Consider the following 20,152-nt stretch of genomic DNA (forward strand, 5'->3'; position numbering starts at 1 on the left):
GGCAGAGGTGAGTGAGCTCCTCAGGGTGAGGCTCCCTGGTCGGCTCATCAGCAGGGAGAATTCTCCCAACACCTCAAGCACCACCGGGCAGCCCGGACAGCGAGGAGGCTCGGTTAGCGGGACAGTGAGCGTCAGGTATCAAGCAGGGGCTTTCTGATGTGCTCTTCTCAGGTTCTTAAAGGTGTCCTGTGTACGTTGTTCACATGCTGCCTCTGTGGCTTCGGTGGAATGCATACGTATTATCCACATGGAAGAAAACTTCTGAGATATTAAAGCAGAAGACTGCAACCAGCTATGAGCTTTCTTTATTTCAGCTTATAAATTAAAAATTCTCAGATTAATTTGACAGAATCTGTCCTTTGGGGCTGCAAGGGTCATTTTCGGGGCTGTATTCCTAGGTGACTGCAAATCACGATGAACTTTTAAAACAAAATGTCTTAACCTTTTTTACAGATCATATTTGACATGACTTGTTCACCTCCAGGGAAATGCTTATAAACATTTTAGACACCTGATATGAGTAGAATAGTACAGTCGTTCACTCTTTAAGTGTTTAATTCCTCTTATTTTATTGCAGCAAGTCTCGAGTCTTTAGTATAAAGATAAATCAAAAGAAAAAATATCTACAATCTTGGGTTAAGAAGTATGCTGAGATCTGGTGACCAGAACCTATGTATAGGATATAAACATATTTATATTTTATATGTACACAGTTAATGGTTACCTATTCATTATAAATAGTAGGTTTAACTTAGATTCTACAAAAATAATCATTTTGGATGGCGCATGCAAACCAGTACACATAAACTTACTTATAAAACACATCTCTATGCTTTTTATTTGCTTTTAAATATAAATCTTGCTATTTAGCCACCAGCTAAAGTGATCTAAATGCAAATCCCCAAATCCCCATTAAAAGTATAAAATCTGCTTCTACCCACAGCAGCATACTGCTTCTGGTGCTCTTCCCCTATCAGTAAAGTCGAGACAATTTTGTTGCAGGTGAATTACAGGTCTATATCCCATCTCCTCGGGTATTATCAGTCCTCCAGAGCAAAAGCTTCCTTTGTCCTATTTTTCCTGTGTCGTTTTGAATATTACAAACAGTAGGTATTTGTTAAAACACCACTGTGGCTCTTACATTCTCACACATGGACAAAGCCTGGCCTGGTGCCCGAGGACGAAGCCCGGCCCTCAGGGGCCCATGGAGCCGTCCGAGGGGGCCGACGACTGCGGCGTCACAAAGGGCTCGTTCTGCTTCTGGTCCTCCTTCATGCCAGCGGCCTGGTCTGTGATGGAGGAGAAGGACAGCTGGTCGTGTTCCATGATGTGCACTTGGTCCTCGTCCTTGTCCTTCTTCACATAGAACATTTTCCTGAATTTTTTCAGCTCGTGCAGTTCACAGAAGGTTTCCAGAACCACCAACATGGCAATAAGGCCAAGTAGCAGGTAACCTGTGTGAGAAAAATGACAGCGTCTCAGTGGGACCCAGCCAGGGATAAATCAAATCATGACACAACGTGTCTGCTGATGGTAAATCCATTGCCACTTTTCTAATTTCTAGGAAGACTTTGAATTCCATAACACAGAATTATGAGACCCAGAATTAAAGAGAGGGATGACCCAGAGAAAAATGAAGAATGCCTTAAACCACAAAATTGGGTTATTCAGAATCAGAGGGTCCAATTTTTGAGAACAAAAGTTGGGGGCGATGTGGCATCGTTACAGAGGTAACTTACTGTACTCACCCAAGGGTGACCTTCAAGGAGAGGGCGCTCCACCTACCCTTTATAATCAGTGGCTCAAAAAGCCAGTGACACTTTAGAAGAGTTTTTGATTTATCATGAGTGCTCACAACAAAGGTTGACACACTCAGTACTTTTATCGTTATTCCACTATAGAATGAGAAGTTCAGCAACAGAAATTACAGTTTCAGCTAGATGAGAATTGCTTTAAGAATTGATGTAGATATTAAAAAGCTCTTTGTGTGTGGCTATTTACACTTTCACTAAGATGCAGCAGCAAACTAAGCTTTCTATTATGTGACAGTCATTTTTTTTTCTTCTTTTTTGTTGTCTTTTTGGCACATGGACCATTCACTGAAAAACTCTACCAGTTTCTTACTCCAAAATAAAAGATAACCTGTTGCTTCACGTAAAGTGCTCTTCCTTGGAATCTGTGATGGGAAACATGTCATTTTTAAGTCAGTTCCAACATGTTTAAAATCAGTTTTAAGAAAAAAATGTGTCATCTTGGAAAGGAACAGAAAATTAAAAGAACATTGTAAGAATTACAAAAACCCCCATTTCGTGTCCCAGTGGTAAAATGCTTGAGGAAGATTTTCAGAAAATAAATGAACTAGGAAAACTAGCATTGGCAGCATAATAGGATCAAGGAGGCTGATTGTCTTAAGAAAGCAAAGTGACACAGTTCTAGTACCTTTAGAATTTGGCTATTAGGTGTCAATAGTAATATAGTGTATTTTAGACATAGCAATGACGTTGTTAGTCAAACTCTTTGGTAAATCCCTTCCTGTTCCTTTATCCATTATTTAGTCAAACTCTTGAATGCTGACAAAAATACCCATGGGACTTCAGGCAAAAGTGGTGGGATTTTCTCCTATCCACAAATAATACACCTTTGGAACAGTCATTTGCTATGTAGATTGCCTAGAAAAATCCATTGCTCACATTTTAACAAGTCTTAACATGTTCTGTAGGGATTTAGTATCAGATGAGAAACCGAGGAAGTTTAATGTTGGGCAAAATTTATGAGAAGACCTTGAACACAAGAGAAAAGTAGAGCCAGGAAACCTAATTAAAGAAACATGTTCTACTTCCCTACGTCATGAAAACATTAAATTAAAACAAGGAGGAAACATTTTACCTAACATGTGAAAAGAAAGTTGCGGTAATGTTTATCTGTGCTGTGACACGTGCCACAAAACCCCTCTACCGCACTGGCCCACACCACGCCAGGAGCGCTGAAACCCACGCGCAGGTAACTGGTGCAGTGTTAAGTCGAGATGCAGTTTGGAAAGCACTGGGCCAGTGTGTCCTGTGTGTCACAAGGGGGCAAGCTCAGTGGGTCAGCAACCTCACTTCTTGGAACTATATCAAAGCAGAAAAGGTGCAAACATAGAAAAGTGTTTACTGCAGTTATTTTCTAATGCCCCCAAATTGGAAGCAACCGAAATATTTGACAATATAGGCACAGTTACATTTTGGTCTAGTCACCTGGTAAAACATTAGGTAGACATTAAAAAGTTATGGTAACTAGGGGAAATATGAAGTCACCCTTGTAACCAGTTGGTAAATATTTATGGAACTTGTATGGTTGGTGGGCACTTTTCAAAGCATTGGGGTTTGTGAGTGAAGTCTTTGTCCTGCGTGAGTCCCTGGTTTAAGGGAAATGCTAAAATACAGTTTTGTCTGGTTAAGACTACAAGCCAGGGCCAGAGCAAGCATCGGAGTATGTACTGTGATTGCCTAGAAGATCTGATCTGAGCTGATAAATTCTTGAGAAGGCAGGAATGAAAAGTGTATGTACATTAGGAGGCAACTCTATGCATCTTGAAGAGAGAGGAAAGGGACACATGAAAGAGGGATTTGAAAATGGATTTCTAAGTTTTCCATGATGAACTGAATTTTTCAAAATTGTTTAAAAACTATAAATCACTGGCCATCTGAATTTTAATGCCTATTTTCCACATAAGTAGTCTGAAAATGGTTAACATTTTCTAACTTTTCCCAAAAAGAACCAGATGAACAAATAAGACATTCAACTCTGTTACGATTTTCCTAGGAAATTAAAGAACATGACTGATTATAACTGTCCACTATCCCAGCCCTATATTTCTTGAGATTAAAATATTTAATAAAGTCGAGCACTATTTTTTTTTAATTAAAAGTTGGTTATCAAGTATCCTCTGCATGGTATGTTTTTGCACTGTAACTTATAATGCTTATTACATTATTAGTAAGAGATAGATCAGTGATTTTCAGGTGCCTGGGGAAAATACCTCTCAGTAATAGTTAAAATTTCTATAGCGTTTTGAAGGGAATCATGATGAAATGAAATAGTTATGAGAAGGTGGCAAAACTGAAACGTCATCAGTAAAAAAGAAATCGGGGCTTCTCTATGCAGAGCTACTCATGAGCAGGCAAGGTGGAGTTGCAACCCAGAAAGAGACACCAAGGGGGCAGAGTCGGGCCTCAGAACTCACACGTGATCCCAATCTTATAGAGCTCTCTGAATTTTTGATTGTAGCCTTCTCCAGGAACATAATCCCCCAGGCCGATGGTGCTCAGGGAAATAAAACAAAAATAAAAGGATTCCAGGAAGTTCCAGTCGTCCTCCAGGATGGAGAACACGGCCGCCGGGATGAAAAAGAAGCAGGACACGGTGACAAAGCCGAGGAGCACGGCGTGGACAATGGCCACCAGCTGCTTGGAGAAGCCCCAGCGGATGTGGAAGTAGAGGACAGGCCTGCGTGTGACATGGATGGTGACGCGCTGGACCACGGCGGTCAGGAACAGGAGGGTGAAGGGAATGCCGATGACGGAGTAGACGATGCAGAAGGCCTTCCCGCCGTCCGACAGGGGCACCGTGTGGCCGTAACCTGCGGGGAGAAGGGAGAGGGAGTAGGACACTTTTCAGTGGCACAGATCTGCTGCCCACACATTCCCCTCGGCCTGGAAGAAGAGCCAGATCGCCGGCCTGACGCCTCAAAGGCTCGTTGTGACCGTCACTGCGGCACATTCCACAGTGGACGCCATTCCTGCGGGAAATCACCCCTCTGGATCAATTCTCACCAGCTCCCGCCAACACGTCCCAGTCTGCTTGTGAGTTCCCCGTCAGGTGGAAGTGGCAGTTCTCTGTGCGAAGAAGCTAAGACTCACGGTCTTAGACCCCCAGGGACAACTTGGCACAGGACACCCCCTTCTCCGGGCTCATACACCCCCACCCACTGCCCCCAGGGAGCCTTGGTAGTATCCAAACGCTGGTCTACGCTCGTGTCCAAAGCAGACTACTCACAGGACAGGGCTGACTGACAAATAAAGGTGTGGGGCTGCGGCCAGGCTGATGAGGGTCCAGTGGGACGGTGACTCAGGGAGCAGGAAACAGGAAGAGAAAAGGAGATCAAGGCGCAGCAACTCACAGGGCTGAGCACTTCTTTTAAAATATTCTGCTCAATTATCTGGTTAAACGGCACACTTAGAAATCAGAACATTTTCCCCTTTTATCATTTCCGTAGGTTCCAAGATGCCATAAATTCCACAAAACATTAAAATACACACACACATTAGGGCCAGTGCTCCAAACACATGCGCTGTACTTCCCACTAGGTTTGAGTCACTCCCAAATCAAGCCAATCAAGACACTCTGCATCCTTCACACGCCGGGGAGCCCCTCCGGATGTGCAGTCTCCTGGGCACTTCATCCTGAAAGGACTCCCGGGTCTGGACAAGTCAGTTCAGCATAAAGCCAACTAAGTGCATTTTTGGTAAAACTGGATTCTGAAAAAACCCTCACATTCGCAATTATGATTTAACAGTGGGTTCAAAATCCAGTTTCTAAAATATATCCTGCTTAAAAACAAGTAACTCTGAAAAACCACCTTCAGATCCCCCAATTTTCTGCTTTGTACCAAACTCCTGGGGTCGGGCGTGGGTACACAGGTCATTAAACAGCATGCACGGTGCCACTCCCATGCACGGTGTCACCACGACAGCCGGGGCTGTCAGTCTGCATCACACTGGCGTGCGGATTGTGAACGAGCTGCAGGGAGGCCAGAACCCACTGGAATCACAGGCCATGTGTACGTCTAAACACAGGTGCGTTTCTCCATGGAGACATTCCAGAGTTTAGACTCTCACAAGGGTAAGAACCGCTGGCCCAGAATCCATCTGGTCCCTCCACACCCAGCTGCTTGTTAACCAGGGCGATGGGCATCGTGGAGGACCCAGAGACTAATGCCGGGTGTGTGTGTATGGAACATTCCAGATAATGTTCACGTGGCAAAAGCAGGAGAAAGTCCAACTTTTACTTTTGAGGAAAAAATGTAACAGAGGAATGAGACCGCTTTGTGACTAAAGTATCCCACATCACGGAAGACCAATCAGAGTTGCGATTTAGGCCAGGCACTAAGGAAGGATGTGCTAATGGTCAGAGATATCTGGAAACAGAATGTGAAAGCGGAAGTCTATTTAATGTAAGAAAGGCAACGGGAAAGCCAGTCACACAAGTGGTTATGAGCCTGTGACTAGTATTGGAGACAAGAGGCTACAAGGGATGGCATTTAACTTCGGCAGGAATTTTGTAGAGAAGACATAAGATTAGCTGAATCAGTGGGGCTGGCTAAAAGCCTTGAAATTCATGATTTCGTTATGTTTTTTGTAACATTTTTACAAATGATCTTTACTAAGAGTATAACACAGCTATTCCACACAGCTCACCTCTTCTGTACCATCTGTTCCAATAAATTACATGATTTTGGTTGTAGTAGGCGAAAAAAGTACACGAATTTCTAGTTTTATAGTATTTTAGGATGTAATTTTTCCTTTCAAATGATGATAGCTCTTTTTGTTAGAATGTTTACTAAATGTCTGTTTGCTACAATACTCTCTCCAAGCAACAAAGATAATCATTACAAGACTCTAGATCTCTTTCTGCAGTAATGTGTTTGAATGCTGGTAATATATTCCCACTAAAAGATTAAAAATCACCAACGTGTAGACCTTTACTGAAAGCCATTTGTCCTGATGGTCACACAAATAGTCTTGTTACTGGACAGTACACGTAAGATGTACAGCTCACTTGTATTCTCTATGCTTTCAGTGCTGGCCATGTTGGGCACACAGAGATTCTTTGGCAGCAGACAGCTCAATGCTCAGATGGAAACCTCCAGTCCTACTGAATTTTAATGAACGGGTGACTGATTTACTCAAGTGCCGTCAACTGAACCCCCAGGTGAATCTTAAAGCAAAGCTGAGATTTTAAAATCTTAAAATCATACGAAAAGCCATCACGACCATGTAGAATTTAGCAAAATGGTAATAAAGCTTCCATAGTTGTTGTTCTTTAAATTTTTATAAGGCTATTCATATCTTTTTGGGGGCCCAAAAGATTGAGCACCACAAACTGTATACTGCAAAAATGGACTTGTTTCTACTCAATCCGGGTAGTTCCGTTGAATGGTTAACATCCAGAGAGGCAGGCAATGGAACTCCTAGTTTGGGCAGTGCCAGGATCCTCACCATAGAGCAGCCATTCTGAGAGATGGGAAATGAACACTGCATTTAAAAACAAGAGAAGCCCAGCAAACGGCCTGCACGTCATAGATGGGAGCCCCTTTCACCGTTTCCAATTCGAGTCTCAACTGGAATGGCAGCGCGGTGAAAGAACAGTTAGAAATGACGGCTCAGGCAAGGGGCACCTGCCAGGCAACCACGCGTCTGAAGAGACTGAGGTTCTGGAAGGAGGCAGGTGAGCTCTAAACACCCAGCACAAACACACCCACTTGCTGCTTGCCATGTATCTGCGTTCACAGGATTGTGAAACTCCATAATGAGATTCAAACCCCCGAGTTATTATTTCTGCTTTATAAACAAGAACACTGAGTGTCTGAGAGTTAAGATAACTTGTCCAAACTCATAAAAATCATAAGCAGAGCCCATGATCTTTCCACTGTGCCACCCAGGTGTGTTATGTGATGCCTCCAAAGTCAACTCAGGTCCCAAAATTACGTCTCTGGAGCTCATGGTAACAAGGTGGGGTGTCCCGTCTTTCCTGTGGCTCCACGGAGCTGAGTATGAGGTAATGAGACTCAGGAGGCGGCTGAGAATGAGAGGACAGCAGGGCAGACAAAGGGCTGTGCCACTCACACAGAGAAGGCAGGAGAATGCAGACCCCGGGACACCACGGACGTCAGGACGTGGGTCCGCACAAAATCTACCAAGGGCCGGAGCAGGTGGGCACAAGCCTTGGGAGCTTCATATTCTTGAATTTCAGTTTAGAGCCACGTGGATAAACGACGATGGAAAATGGTGGGCTCACCAGTGAAGAAAAGGAGAGAGGACTGTTCTTAACTCACGGAAGAAAAACAACATCATAACAAATTAGTGATGACCGCAGAAAGTAGTTTCTGTGGCAATGACTAACATCAGCGATTTATGTATGGAATAAAGTTCCATAAAACACCTATTGTCCTGTTCAACTAACTTAAATGTTGATAATTCCACATGGAATCCCTGTCTGTAAGTAAATATACAAAAGCCAGAGGCACCAGTCAAAATAAGATAGGATGTCCAGTGGCCCAGAGGGCTGGTTATATTCCAGAGACTATTCTAAACATCAGGTCAAAGTCTAAATAAAAATTGTACATTGTCCTCAATACATAAGTGTAGTTCCATCGTAAAACTTCCCAGGAGTCCCAATGAAGCAAGTCTCCTTGAGGACCCACCTCCTGTTCAACGGCAGTTCTCTCTAGATGTTATTGTTGTGTTTGTAGCCAAAAGTTCCCGAAATTTTTCTAAGCATTTACACACACACACACACACACACACATATACAGAGGATGCCAAAAAAAGTATACACATTTTAAGAAAGTAAATAAAAACTATTAAAAATTGTAATACTCAATATATACTGATAACAAAAAATGAATACAAGTCATGTGTATACCTACATCATGTATGTGTATATATATCTATATATACACATACATATATCTCCAGGAAAACAATCTTTTATTTTGTTTCTATCATAAATTGTATTCCACATGTATTGTTGGTCTCTAATTGTTCAGTTTTCTCTGAACAACGTATCTTGACATGGCTCCATGTCAAATCATGAAGGTCTACCTGTGCTGTCAGAGCGGTCTCCACCCTAAGCAAGCACCCTAAGTGTATTTGCCCCCCTTCCACCTGACAGGCATTTACTCTGTGAGTAACAACAGATCGGAGGCAGCGCTGAGAGGATGACCATGGGCCCTTCCCTTCCAGCCTTGTACCGACACAGACTTCTAGCCCAGAAGGCGGCTTACCCCCGATACCCGAGAGGAATTCCTCTGCTGCCTGAGCATCCCCAGCTCCCAGCGGGGCCGTGCCCAGCGGGTCACAGTTCCCGGGTGGCGTCTGTACAGACCACACTCTCTGTCTGGCGGAAGTGAGAAGCATCCTCACCTCCAGGGAGAGCTGCTCCTTGTCCTGATGGACAGGTCTCCTACCTTTCTGGGGCCCCGCCCCCAGCCGCCTCACCTGAAACTGTAATGAAATACACAAAAACGGCCTCTGTACAGTTTTTTATTTATTTAACTAAGAGCTGGCTGGCAACACAACCATTTTCTCTCTTGGCTTGCTAGAGTCAGCACCTAATCTTTTACATATAAACAACTCCTTATGTTCTGGTGATTCTGATTCGATACATAGTTTTCATTCTTTTCTGCTTATTGATCTTTTGTCTCCAATTATCTGATCAAAAATAATTAATTTTTGAATTTTAATTTTTAAGTGAGCAACATGGCCAACTATGGAATTCCTAGTACAAATGCTTTTTCGAAGCATTGACAATTTTCAGGATTCATTTCCTCTGACTCTATAAAACTATGTTTATTCATTTTACCCTTCAAACTAGTCACGCTAATACTGAATACCTAACTCTAATTGATGCTTACTGTTTCATTTCTACATGTTCACTTGTCCCTAGCACTGTACTACTTGATTTTTAAATTTCTTGAGTGATCTTTTTAGCTCCAGAGTTCAAATTTCTTTTATATTTTTATTTTGCATGTTTTTCACCTGTTTCTCAATCTATTTTGAGGGCAAGTATCCCCCAGAGCAATGCCTTCTCTCACAGGCCTCTGTCTATTCTCACAAGGCAAGACCGCCTTATGAAGCGCTGCTTCAGGAAACTGAAATTCTGAAAGGAAGAGGGACGTTGAATAAACGTTTCCAAACTCTTCACCTCCTTTCGGCCACTCTCCCGAGCTGCCAAGTACCTGGCTGAGCCCAGCCTCCTGACTAACTCTGTCAAGGTGCTAAGAGGGCCACTCACATCGTCTGGGTATAATTTAGTAATATTTACAGGAAGGAGGAGGCCAGGAGAAGGTGGCCAAGGCATTTTTTTTTTTTTTTTGCTAATCATCATAGTTATGTGTACGTACGTGTTCCTATGAAAAAAAAAATCAGGTAATAATCTGTTTACCTTCCCAAATGCCAGCTTGTTCAGTTGTACCATCTATAGAGCACTGTCAGTTGGTGTCTTTGTTAGGTTACTAGAGGCAGAAAAAGGTAGCGCATGACTTATAACCAAATCACTTCACATTGTTAGAACAGTTCTCCCAGAATTCCAAGCAGTCACATTTACTGTGGTTTCCACAGGAAGGAATAGGCAAAGCAGGCTTAGGAATAGGCAAAGCAGGCTTAGGAATAGGCAAAGCAGGTTTGCATAATTTCAGTGAGCTTCGGGGCACAGAGGTGTCCCTAGTTGTCTGGCAGCTGGCCCTGGCATCATGAGGGCAGCAGGACAGTGGCTCAGAGTGAAGCTGTGATAAAGGAGGTGGGAGGGGATGTAGGCTCTGGACTGGTTGGTTTGCGTGTGAAAGGTACCTGTGCAGGTGAGCCCTTATCATCTGGGTAGGTGAACCCTGGGAGAGGCGGTTCCTCCTGGATCTGCAAGGCCCCGAGACATCCAAGCATCAAAATAAAGACATACTTAATACAAAAGGGCAGTGGCACAGAGCCCCGCTCTGAAAAGGCACAGCCATCGGGATAGCCTAGGACCCAGCCTGAGGGCTTAGTCCCAGGAACCAAACCAGGAAGAACACCCTGCACTGGGGGTGGGAATGGGGACTTGTGCTCGAAAAGAGCATCAGGGAATGTGGTCCATAAACAATCACAAGAATCCTTCGAACTCCTGGAACCTTCAAATTATCCACACTTGTTCCTTGGGAACTCGGTTTCCCTGCACCGACTTGGGAAGGCGGTCCCAGAGAGAAAAGGAATGTGCGGCGTCTGGCATGCTGGGACCCAGGCACCTGTGGAGAGCTGCACAAGCTTTCATCTCCTTAACCTTCACATCAGGTCTTTGCGGTAAGTGTGCAGGCCCCTCGTTTACAGAAAGAGACTGCGATGGAACTCTTCCCCAGAATTCTAACAGCGAGGGAGGCGCTTTGAACCTTGAGTTTATCAACCTGTTGAATCTGGCTACAGGGCCTGTGGGAGGAGGAACAAGGGAAAATCACGGGGAGTAGAGAGGGGTAGCTGGCTATGTGGGAAGTAAAAGCTGGAAAAACCCCTGGGTGTTTCCAAGGAAAGGAACACTCTGAGACAGATCAGACCTGTGACCAACAAGACCACGGGCTTGGCTATTCCACACCCAGGCTTCCAGAAACTCGCCCGAGCCCTGGGGACCCGGTGGCCCTAAGTGAGGGGCAGGCTACCTGGGCTGAACACGGACCGGTCCTGACCCTCCCCTGGACCCTGGATAGAGGGTTCTGCGTGGCCCACCCTGGTTTCGAACTCACTGTTATCTCGGCCTCAGGGCTACCCCCAGGATTTACCACCTTCGTTTACCTTTGCTGTAACCTCATGAAATGTCCAGGTCATCTCTGACCTACCTGGGCCCAATTCCATGAGAACAGGACTAGAGGGTTTGCATATCCTCGTGGTGAATGCAATCCACAGTAAATCTCTTGCAGGCATTAGCAGCAGAGTGTCACGCCCTTGGAAATACCCCCTGCCCACCTCTGTGAGGGGTCAGCATATCTGCACACGCCCATGCTCCCACCTGCCTGCTTGTCACATACAGAGCTCCCCGCCCCCATCCTGCCCCACTTCCGGGTCATTTGAAGAAAGAGTGAAAACCCTGACTCTGAGCCTGATTAGTGCAGAAAACCACACAGCTGAGGAATCATACATCTCTAGTTGGTCTTTTTATATTATTTATTTTTATATTCCCCTCCCACTCATTCTTGACCATTTCTTAGGAATTCTGACACCAGAATGACAGAAAAGCTAAAGAAAGCAACCGAATAATGGGTCTTGTTTTTTTCTAAATCCTCGGTATTTTAAATTAGTCTTCTTGATCTATTAGGTTGGTGCAAAAGTAATTGAGGTTTTTGCATTTGTTTTTAACCTTTTAAACCGCAATTACATTTGTACCAACCTAATACTAACCAAAGCAGTATTTCCTCCACCAGCCACTTCTCTCAGATTTGCCAGAAGTGTCCCACAGCCAAGACTATTCGAGGTTTAAAAGTCTTCATGCTGCAGAGGCTTCCCAGCAACGCACTTTCAGAACAGAGTTTTAAAATTCATGCTGTAGGCATTTTACCCCTGGGCACAGATGCTGCCCAGACAAGTCAGGACTTCGATTTCTTTTCCCCTGGGATCAGCTGGGCACCTTGCCCAATGGAAGACAGGCTCAAAGGTAATGGGAACAATGCTGGATGACATGGAGAAGACACATCATTTACTTGATGCTGCGTTCCCACCTCCATCCCCAAAGATAATCAATACAGATCTTACCTGGCACAAAGCTTGACTCCAGACTAGAATTGAAAGCGCCCTACACGCTCAGGCTGTGTAAAGGCTGGGCCCCTGCTGGGTCAAACCACATCTCCATGCCTTTCCCCCCTCACCCTGCCGTTTTTAGACTTGAAAGACCTTGAGGCTCTTAAACCTTGGGAACTCAGGGAGGAAGATGTATACAAAAAAGTCCTTTGCAGCGTCACTGCAGTAAATGAAAGGTGGTGTTTGGGAAACAGGCTGAGGAATGTGATTTCCCGAATTTGAATCCTGGCTGTGCGGCCCTGAGAAACTTCACACCTTAATTTCCTCATGTGTCAAATATGAGTAATACTTCCTGCTTCATGGAGGTGCTGAGAGGATTTCCTGAAATAACCCAATGAAAGCAATGAGGGCGGAAGCTGGGAGACATGAACTGCCGCAAAGGTCAACTCCCCTACTGATGCTGAAAGAAATACGAATGGGATTATCTAGACAACACGCAGACTCCTTCAGATTAGAAGGTGTGTGTATGCTCTCCTCTGTTCTGTGCACACATGTCAGCTCTCCCCACGGCCTTGAAGGCACCTTCCACACTGATGGTTAAAGCAGTCCTGATGACAAAGACCTAACAATGGCACTTAAGGAACAACCTGATATAAATGAACTTGGTGGCCTCTCTAGGTTGGGAGGACACTAGTGACCACCACCCCAAGAGAAAAATCCAAAGTCTCTCAAGTTCTCACTTGCTTCATCATAAACTAACCCAATATGGTGACCGTTCACCACAGTCACACTCTCCGGTTGATTCTAGTGGATCCCAACAATTAAAGGCAGGTGAGGACTGCAGGTCCCCTCTCAACATTTCTCTACTAGGCGGTGTATTACAACGAATGGAGGCACAGAATAGTCACACAACCTGCAGCAAGCTCAGGGACGGTGAAGCCTTCTCTCTTTGAGGAACGTGAACGACTCGTTACTTGAAAGGTTTGGCGGAGGCAGAGGCAACACTCTTTTAAAAGCTGGATTCAGTTCCCTTCTGGTCAGATCAGGCAGCAGGATCCTCAGGGTCTTTCATTAATTGGCAGAACATGGAGCAAGATGGAGTCCTGGACACAGAAAGCCATTCTGCAGGGTTCATGAAGATTGTATACCCTTCCATGCAAGAGCAGGGGAACATCTCTAGTCAACATACATCACTGGAAGCCAAGTCACCACTGCATCGTGTCCCCAAATCTACTAATTCAATATGCCAGGAAAAAATAAAAAGGTGGGAAGGCATGTGGGATGGATGAAACAAGAATGACAAGATTCAGTGTGGACAGCTGGCTTGTGGGTACAGGGAGTAGTCATTATACACCTCTCTCTAATTTTGTATATATTTGAAAATAACCTGTAACAACAAATAAAAAAGCTGAAATGCGATGTAAGAATACAGTTTTCCACAACCTCTAGGAGGAACTTCTAGATTTGTTTACTCTTTAAAATCCTGCTTTTGTACAGACAGTACTAGAAATATACCTTAGCACATAAACAGAAGATACATTGTAACACACAGGTGTGGCCCTCCAAATTTGATTCTATAATCTCCTCAGAGAGGTGAGTAAAAACCTCAGATTGATCTCTGAGGGCACAAACTCCCAGGCCCTAGGCAACCCAAAAGTACTGGGCTGACTGGGTAGAGGGGAATAAACTCTGGGGTTTCCTCAGTAGAGTTTCCAGGGGGTAAAGCGACTCAGCTGTCTGCTCGGGACCGTGGGACAGAATTCTTAGAGGAGCCCAGCCCCATCTGCCCGGCTGGAGGGGTGCAGTGCAGCCCAGGAGCACCTCCTGGCCTTTCCAACCTGTCCCTCAGTGCTGTGTTCCGGAAATGCTATCTCCCCAAGGCTGTGGGAACAGCCGTCAGCCACAATACAGTACCCCCCACATGTGCTGGGCCAGACTTCCATCAACTACTGCGGGTGCACAAGGGTTCTTTGAGAGCAGAGTGCCAGAGTGAGACCCCACCGCCAAGGCCCTCCCCACATTCAGCATCGTGGCAGTTGTGTGCACTGGGCTCCGAGTGGGGGCACCGAGGACCAAGGGCCGAACAGAGGAGGAGAGGGTGGCAAGAGGAGGGGCTGTAAAGGGCAAAAACTCTCCCACCCGCCATGGTGGCTCAGGTCCCCTTCTGCCCAGGGACCTCACAAGCTCACAAGGCTCATCGCTCTTCCACTGGGCAGTTGTGCTGTCTGACACTGGGTACTTTAGCCCTATGTTTCCACTAGTGTTTGCTGAGCCTCCACTGTGTCGCTGGCAGTGAGGCTGCATGACACCACGTGCATTTGTGTGTGAACTATCTGTGATTCATTAGAGGGAACAACCTCGCTCACGAGAAACAACCGATGGGGAGAGTTTGACAGTCACTCAAGCCCAGGGAAAAACCAGACGATTTCACCCGGAGCAAAGTCACAGGAAAAAGAAAAAGATTAAGATGAAAGGAACAGAGGTGCAGATGGCATACCGTTTACACAACTGACACATTAATAAAGGGATTCAGGTACCACTTTCCAAAAGATTAAATATTTGGTTCAACAAAATAACTTTGAATAAAACTGTCTAATTCCCAGATATGCTGGATTCCAAGGGGGGAAGCAGAAGCAATGAGCCGGGAAGAGGCCTCCCTCACTGCTCCGGGTTTAATGCGAAGATCTACGGGCTCAAAACGTACTTCCCTTCAATTGATTCAATATGAACTTCCCTCCAAACCTCTCTGTTCAAACAGGTCTGTCTTCTCAAGGTCACCAATGGCTCTGAGGATCTTGGAAAATCCTAAAATTCATTCTGTCCTCACGTCTCTCAACTTCTAAGCACCAACTGACCAAACTTGAAACATTTTCTTCGCCTGGCTTCAGACACACGTCAATCACTCTGCTTGGCTCTCATCGCGGCTCACGGACCCTTCTGCTCCCTTCGCGGGGCCTTCCGCCTCGGTGCGTCGCCTTGTTGGAGCCTCCAGGCCGTGCCTCAGATCCTACTCCACCTGCATTCATTCCCTGTCCTAGCTCTTTCGCCTCACGGCCCCCAGAATGAGAACACTTGGTGCCAAGCCTTCGTGGCACTACTAGTAAACAGTAATCCTAGAGTGTCACAGTGGGTTAGACGTGGATGGCGATCACACGATGGCCACCCCGAGAGCCGAGGGGGCTCAGAGACCTGTTGGCAGCGTCTTATCTTTCAGGCTGCTCTGCAGTGGGGATTGCACCCAGACCCATGCCTGTGGCTCTTTATGCCTGCGGGGCTTCAAGCCTGGTTAGGCTCAGCTGGGGAACTTTTACATACTTCAGAGTTTCCATTTCAGTCGGTCTGGGATGGAGCGCAGGAATTGGTGTCTCTGTTTTCTCAAGCTCCCCAAGGTACAGCCAGGGTTGAGAGCTTCTGGTCCATATAGCAATGACTCCCAAACTGGCTCGCTCTCACCTCTTTTCAGTGCTAATTCATGCCTAACATCTTATTTAAAATCCCATCTGGGATGCGATACGAGCATCTCAAAATTAATATGCCCGCAAAAGATTTCTTGGTTGTGCCATGCTAAGGACCACCTCCACCCCACCTCACCTCCCACCCTGAACACCTCAACCCAAAAGTGCCCCTCCCCTAGCGGTCCTCATTTCAGGTAACAGCACTAGTACCGCGTTAGTTCTTCAGGCCAAATACCAAGTAGAAGTTTAATTCTTCGTTCCCTCGTCCCCAACACGTAAGCTATCAACAAGTCCTATGGGTTCTACTTCCAAAATATGTTCCAAATCAGAGTACTTTCTATCATTCCCACTGTTGTTGATCCAAGCCACGTGATTTTTCTCCGGGATTACTTTAACAGCTTCCCACTTGGTCCCCCTGAGTCCACTCCACCCACTAATGCATACCACGTCTGGGAGACACTTGGTTTCCCGTGGCTGCCGTAACAAATTACCACTAACTTGGTGGCTTAAAACAATGGAAATGTATCATCTCACAATTCTGAGGGCCAGAAGTCTGAAATCAAGATGCTGGCAAGGCCACACACCCTCCACAGGCTCGAGCGAGAGTCCCTCCTGCCTCTTCCGGCTTCTGTTGGCTCCAGGCTTCCAGGAAGGTGGCATCCTTGGCCTATGGCTACAAAACTCCGCTCTCTGCCTCCAGTTCCGTATGCCCCTCCGGCTCCCATATCTTCTGCTCTTCTTCCTCATATAAGGACACTTGTCACTGCATTAAGGGCCCATCCGGATAATCCAGGCGATTTCTTCTCAAGATCTGGAACTTAATTACATCTGCAAGGACTCTTTTTCCAAATAAGGTTATATTTACAGGTTCTGGGACTTAGAACATGAACATAAATTCTGGGGCCACCATTCAACCCACTACAACATTGAAGGGTTTTTATTTTAATAATGAAAATTATATCATTCCTTAGATCGAAATACTCCAACAACTTTTCATGGCAAGTATCGGACATAGAATGTAATAAAAAATTCCTTTATGCTTTATAAACTCGACAGGATTTGGTCCCTGACTACTTCTTTGACCAAATTTCCTACTACTGTCCCTGTCACACACTACCCTCTGGATACAGTGGCCTTTCGTCTACTCTTTAAAAAATTCAAGCTCTTACCTCAGGGCCTTTGCACTTGCTGTCACCAGGCTTTGAAACCTTTTCCACCCAGTCTTCATTCAGGTCTCAGAACAATGGCATTGACTTGGGAGAAGCCTTTGAGGTCACCGTCTCCAAAGTCGCCCCACTCACCCTGAAGCCCATTACTCTTTTTCAATTTCCTGTAGCTCCAAACACCACCTTATTTAGTTATGTGTTGACTGCCTCCCCAACTAACTTGGAGATAGGAACCTAGTTTGTCTTGTTGACATTGTATGCCTAAGTGCCTATTAGAGCTGCTAGGCAGTAGGGCTCAATAAATATTTGTTGACTATATGAACCAGTAGGGTGTCTGGTTAAGGAGTGCCATGAACCACCTGAGATGAGTGGCAGTTTTATTGTAAAGACATGTGAACTTCAACAACTCTTTTGGGACTGAGGCAGCACAGGTGATTTTTGTCTTACTGTACTTTCCTTCCACATCTACACTCTAAATATTCTACACTGGGCATGACCGGGTTGGGGGCTGGGTTAGGTGAACTTACATGATGCCTGATGGGAGACGCTGCTAGCTGTGGTTTATCTGGACTCAGCCACAGTACCCCCACGCAATGAGGGAGGCGTGGAGCAGGTTGGGCTGCTCCTGCCTGTGCGATCTAAGACCCAGGGGGCAGCCCACACCCAGTTAAGGACTCCAGGTTCTCATCCCCATCTTCTGACTTCTGTAGACACAGGTCACAACAGGTATCGCAGTCTAACGATACAGTAAAGAAAGAGAAGCACATGTTTAAAGGGAACTCACTTTAGGGAAAGTGTACTAACCACAGGAGATCATCAGAGAAAAGGTTCTATTTTGGAGGGAATATAAAACTATGAAGTCACATATTGACAGGACTTCCAGTCAGTGTGCACTGAGTAAGCCACTCTGTCACTCTGGAACTCCCATCCAGCCATTGATTTCAGCTCATACTTACATGCCCTCCCCCACCCACATACACAAAGGCCCTAATCTATGTACTAGGCGTGGTCAACAAATACGATGAATGTTTAAATAAAAAAATGTATTACAGAAAAAGACATATTGCCATTAAGCCCCCTCAAAATACTCTCCCTCACGTATCCCATTGTTCTTGCCACTTTCTGAAACAGTTCTGGAAGTCCTCTTTTGTGAGTGTCTTTAGTTGTGCTGTCATGGCTGCCTCGATGTCCTGAATCGATTTAAAACATTTACCTTTCATGGTCATTTTGACTTTGGGGAAGAGGCAGAAGTTGCATGGTGCCAGATCTGGTGAATAAGGTGGATGAGGAAACACTGTAATGTTTTTATTTGACAGAAATTGCTGTACCAGAAGCGATGTGACATGGAACGTTGTCATGATGGAGGAAGAAACAAAGACACGAAAGAGAACTTCCAGAACTGCTTCAGAAAGTGGCAAGAACTATGGGATAAGTGTGTTCAAAGCAAGGGGGATTAATGGCAATGTGTCTTTTTTTTTTCTTTTCTTTTTTTTTAGATTTTATTGGGGAAGGGGAACAGGACTTTATTGGGGAACAGTGTGTACTTCCAGGACTTTTTCCAAGTCAAGTTGTTGTCCTTTCAGTCTTAGTTGTGGAGGGCACAGCTCAGCTCCAGGTCCAGTTGCAGTTGCTAGTTGCAGGGGGCACAGCCACCATCCCTTGCGGGACTCGAGGAGTTGAACCGGCAACCTTGTGGTTGAGAGCCCACTGGCCCATGTGGGAATCGAACCGGCAGCCTTCGGAGTTAGAAGCATGGAGCTCTAACCACCTAGCCACCGGGCCAGCCCACAATGTGTCTTTCACTGTAATAAATTGTTTTTATTTAAACGTTCACCATAGTTTTTGATTACATCTCTTATACACCAAGCCCCACTTCTCTAATCAAACCAAGTCCTTCCTCCATTCCCAACAAACCTAGGGACAAAGCCTAGCTACCTCCAAGCCAGCGTATCTCCACCTGAGCTAGTGAGCTCACCTGTCATCCAGCTTCCCGCCTGAATCTCTAGCCTGGAGAACGGCTCCACTGTGCAGCCATCAGCGGGCTTACTTGTACAGCAGTCCCGGACTCACTGCCTCACCACTAACATTTCAGTGGACACCAAGAGACACTGACTTTGGAAGAATTTCCCCAATTCATTCCTTTCTCTCTGTCAGCACTGTGAGTTATAATTAAGGATTTTCTTGCCCCTCTGTACACAAGAGCCCCGAGTGGCTTTTCTCCTACTCTGCCCATGCCCTGTGCCACCATACCTCACTGCAAAAGGCTAAAACTCAGACCCCACAGGTGACCTCTAGGTACCCACGTGTCCAGACTCACTGCTTGCCCATGGCCGGATCAGAGAACCGGATGTTCTCAGAACATCCCTGCCCTTTGCACCTGCATGATTTCACACAAGGTGCTCCCTTCCATCTTTCTGGCCTGTCCCCAAGCTCCTCGGGCGGGCGTTGTGTGTGCAGGTACTCTTGCAATAGTTGACGCACACAGTGCTGTGACAGTCCTCACGGCACACAGGACCCCTTCTCCCTTGCCAATCTCTACTTGAGGCTGGCGAAGCCACACGTTTCCTTTTCTACCTCCCAGGAAGCCAAAAGGGACCACATGACACAGCTCTGACCAATAAGATGTAAGCGGACTGCTGGCGGGAAGATGGTTTGGGGAACATTTGTTTCTTCCTGCCTTCATCACGAACAGCGCGTCGAGTGGATTGACCATCCTGTGACACTGAGGGGCTGGCATGAAGGAGCCAAGGATGAAGGAGCTGAAATGAAGGGGCATCAGGCAGGGAGAGCGTGGAGCAACTGCACTACAGCCAGTGTCTGTGCAGCTAGGCATTACAACGAGAGAAAATACACACATACTGACCCCCACACACATACACGACACACACCCACACATCCCATCACTTTAGGACACTATAAACTGGGGTTTTTGTTTACTACAGCTGAGAGCGATCTTAATTGGTAGAGTCACTTGTATTATAATTTCAGCTTGCTCGTCACTCTGAGAGATGCTTGA

The 20,152-nt window shown here is 45.7% G+C and overlaps 1 protein-coding gene across 1 annotated transcript in view; it reads right to left on the reverse strand.

Annotated features, from left to right (window-relative positions):
* Nucleotides 1-289: 289 nt before the first annotated feature.
* KCNK1 (potassium two pore domain channel subfamily K member 1) overlaps nucleotides 290-20,152 on the reverse strand; it is a 39,838-nt gene continuing 19,975 nt past the window's right edge. Inside the window, exons 2-3 of the mRNA XM_033099557.1 lie at nucleotides 4,226-4,621; nucleotides 290-1,454 (exon numbers count right to left, since the gene is read on the reverse strand). Of these exons, the coding sequence (XP_032955448.1) occupies nucleotides 1,195-1,454; nucleotides 4,226-4,621 (656 nt within the window). The 3' untranslated portion in view covers nucleotides 290-1,194. The remainder of the gene's footprint in view (nucleotides 1,455-4,225; nucleotides 4,622-20,152) is intronic.

This window comes from Rhinolophus ferrumequinum, chromosome 27 (genome assembly GCF_004115265.2).
Source record: "Rhinolophus ferrumequinum isolate MPI-CBG mRhiFer1 chromosome 27, mRhiFer1_v1.p, whole genome shotgun sequence".
Classification (NCBI taxonomy): domain Eukaryota; kingdom Metazoa; phylum Chordata; class Mammalia; order Chiroptera; family Rhinolophidae; genus Rhinolophus; species Rhinolophus ferrumequinum.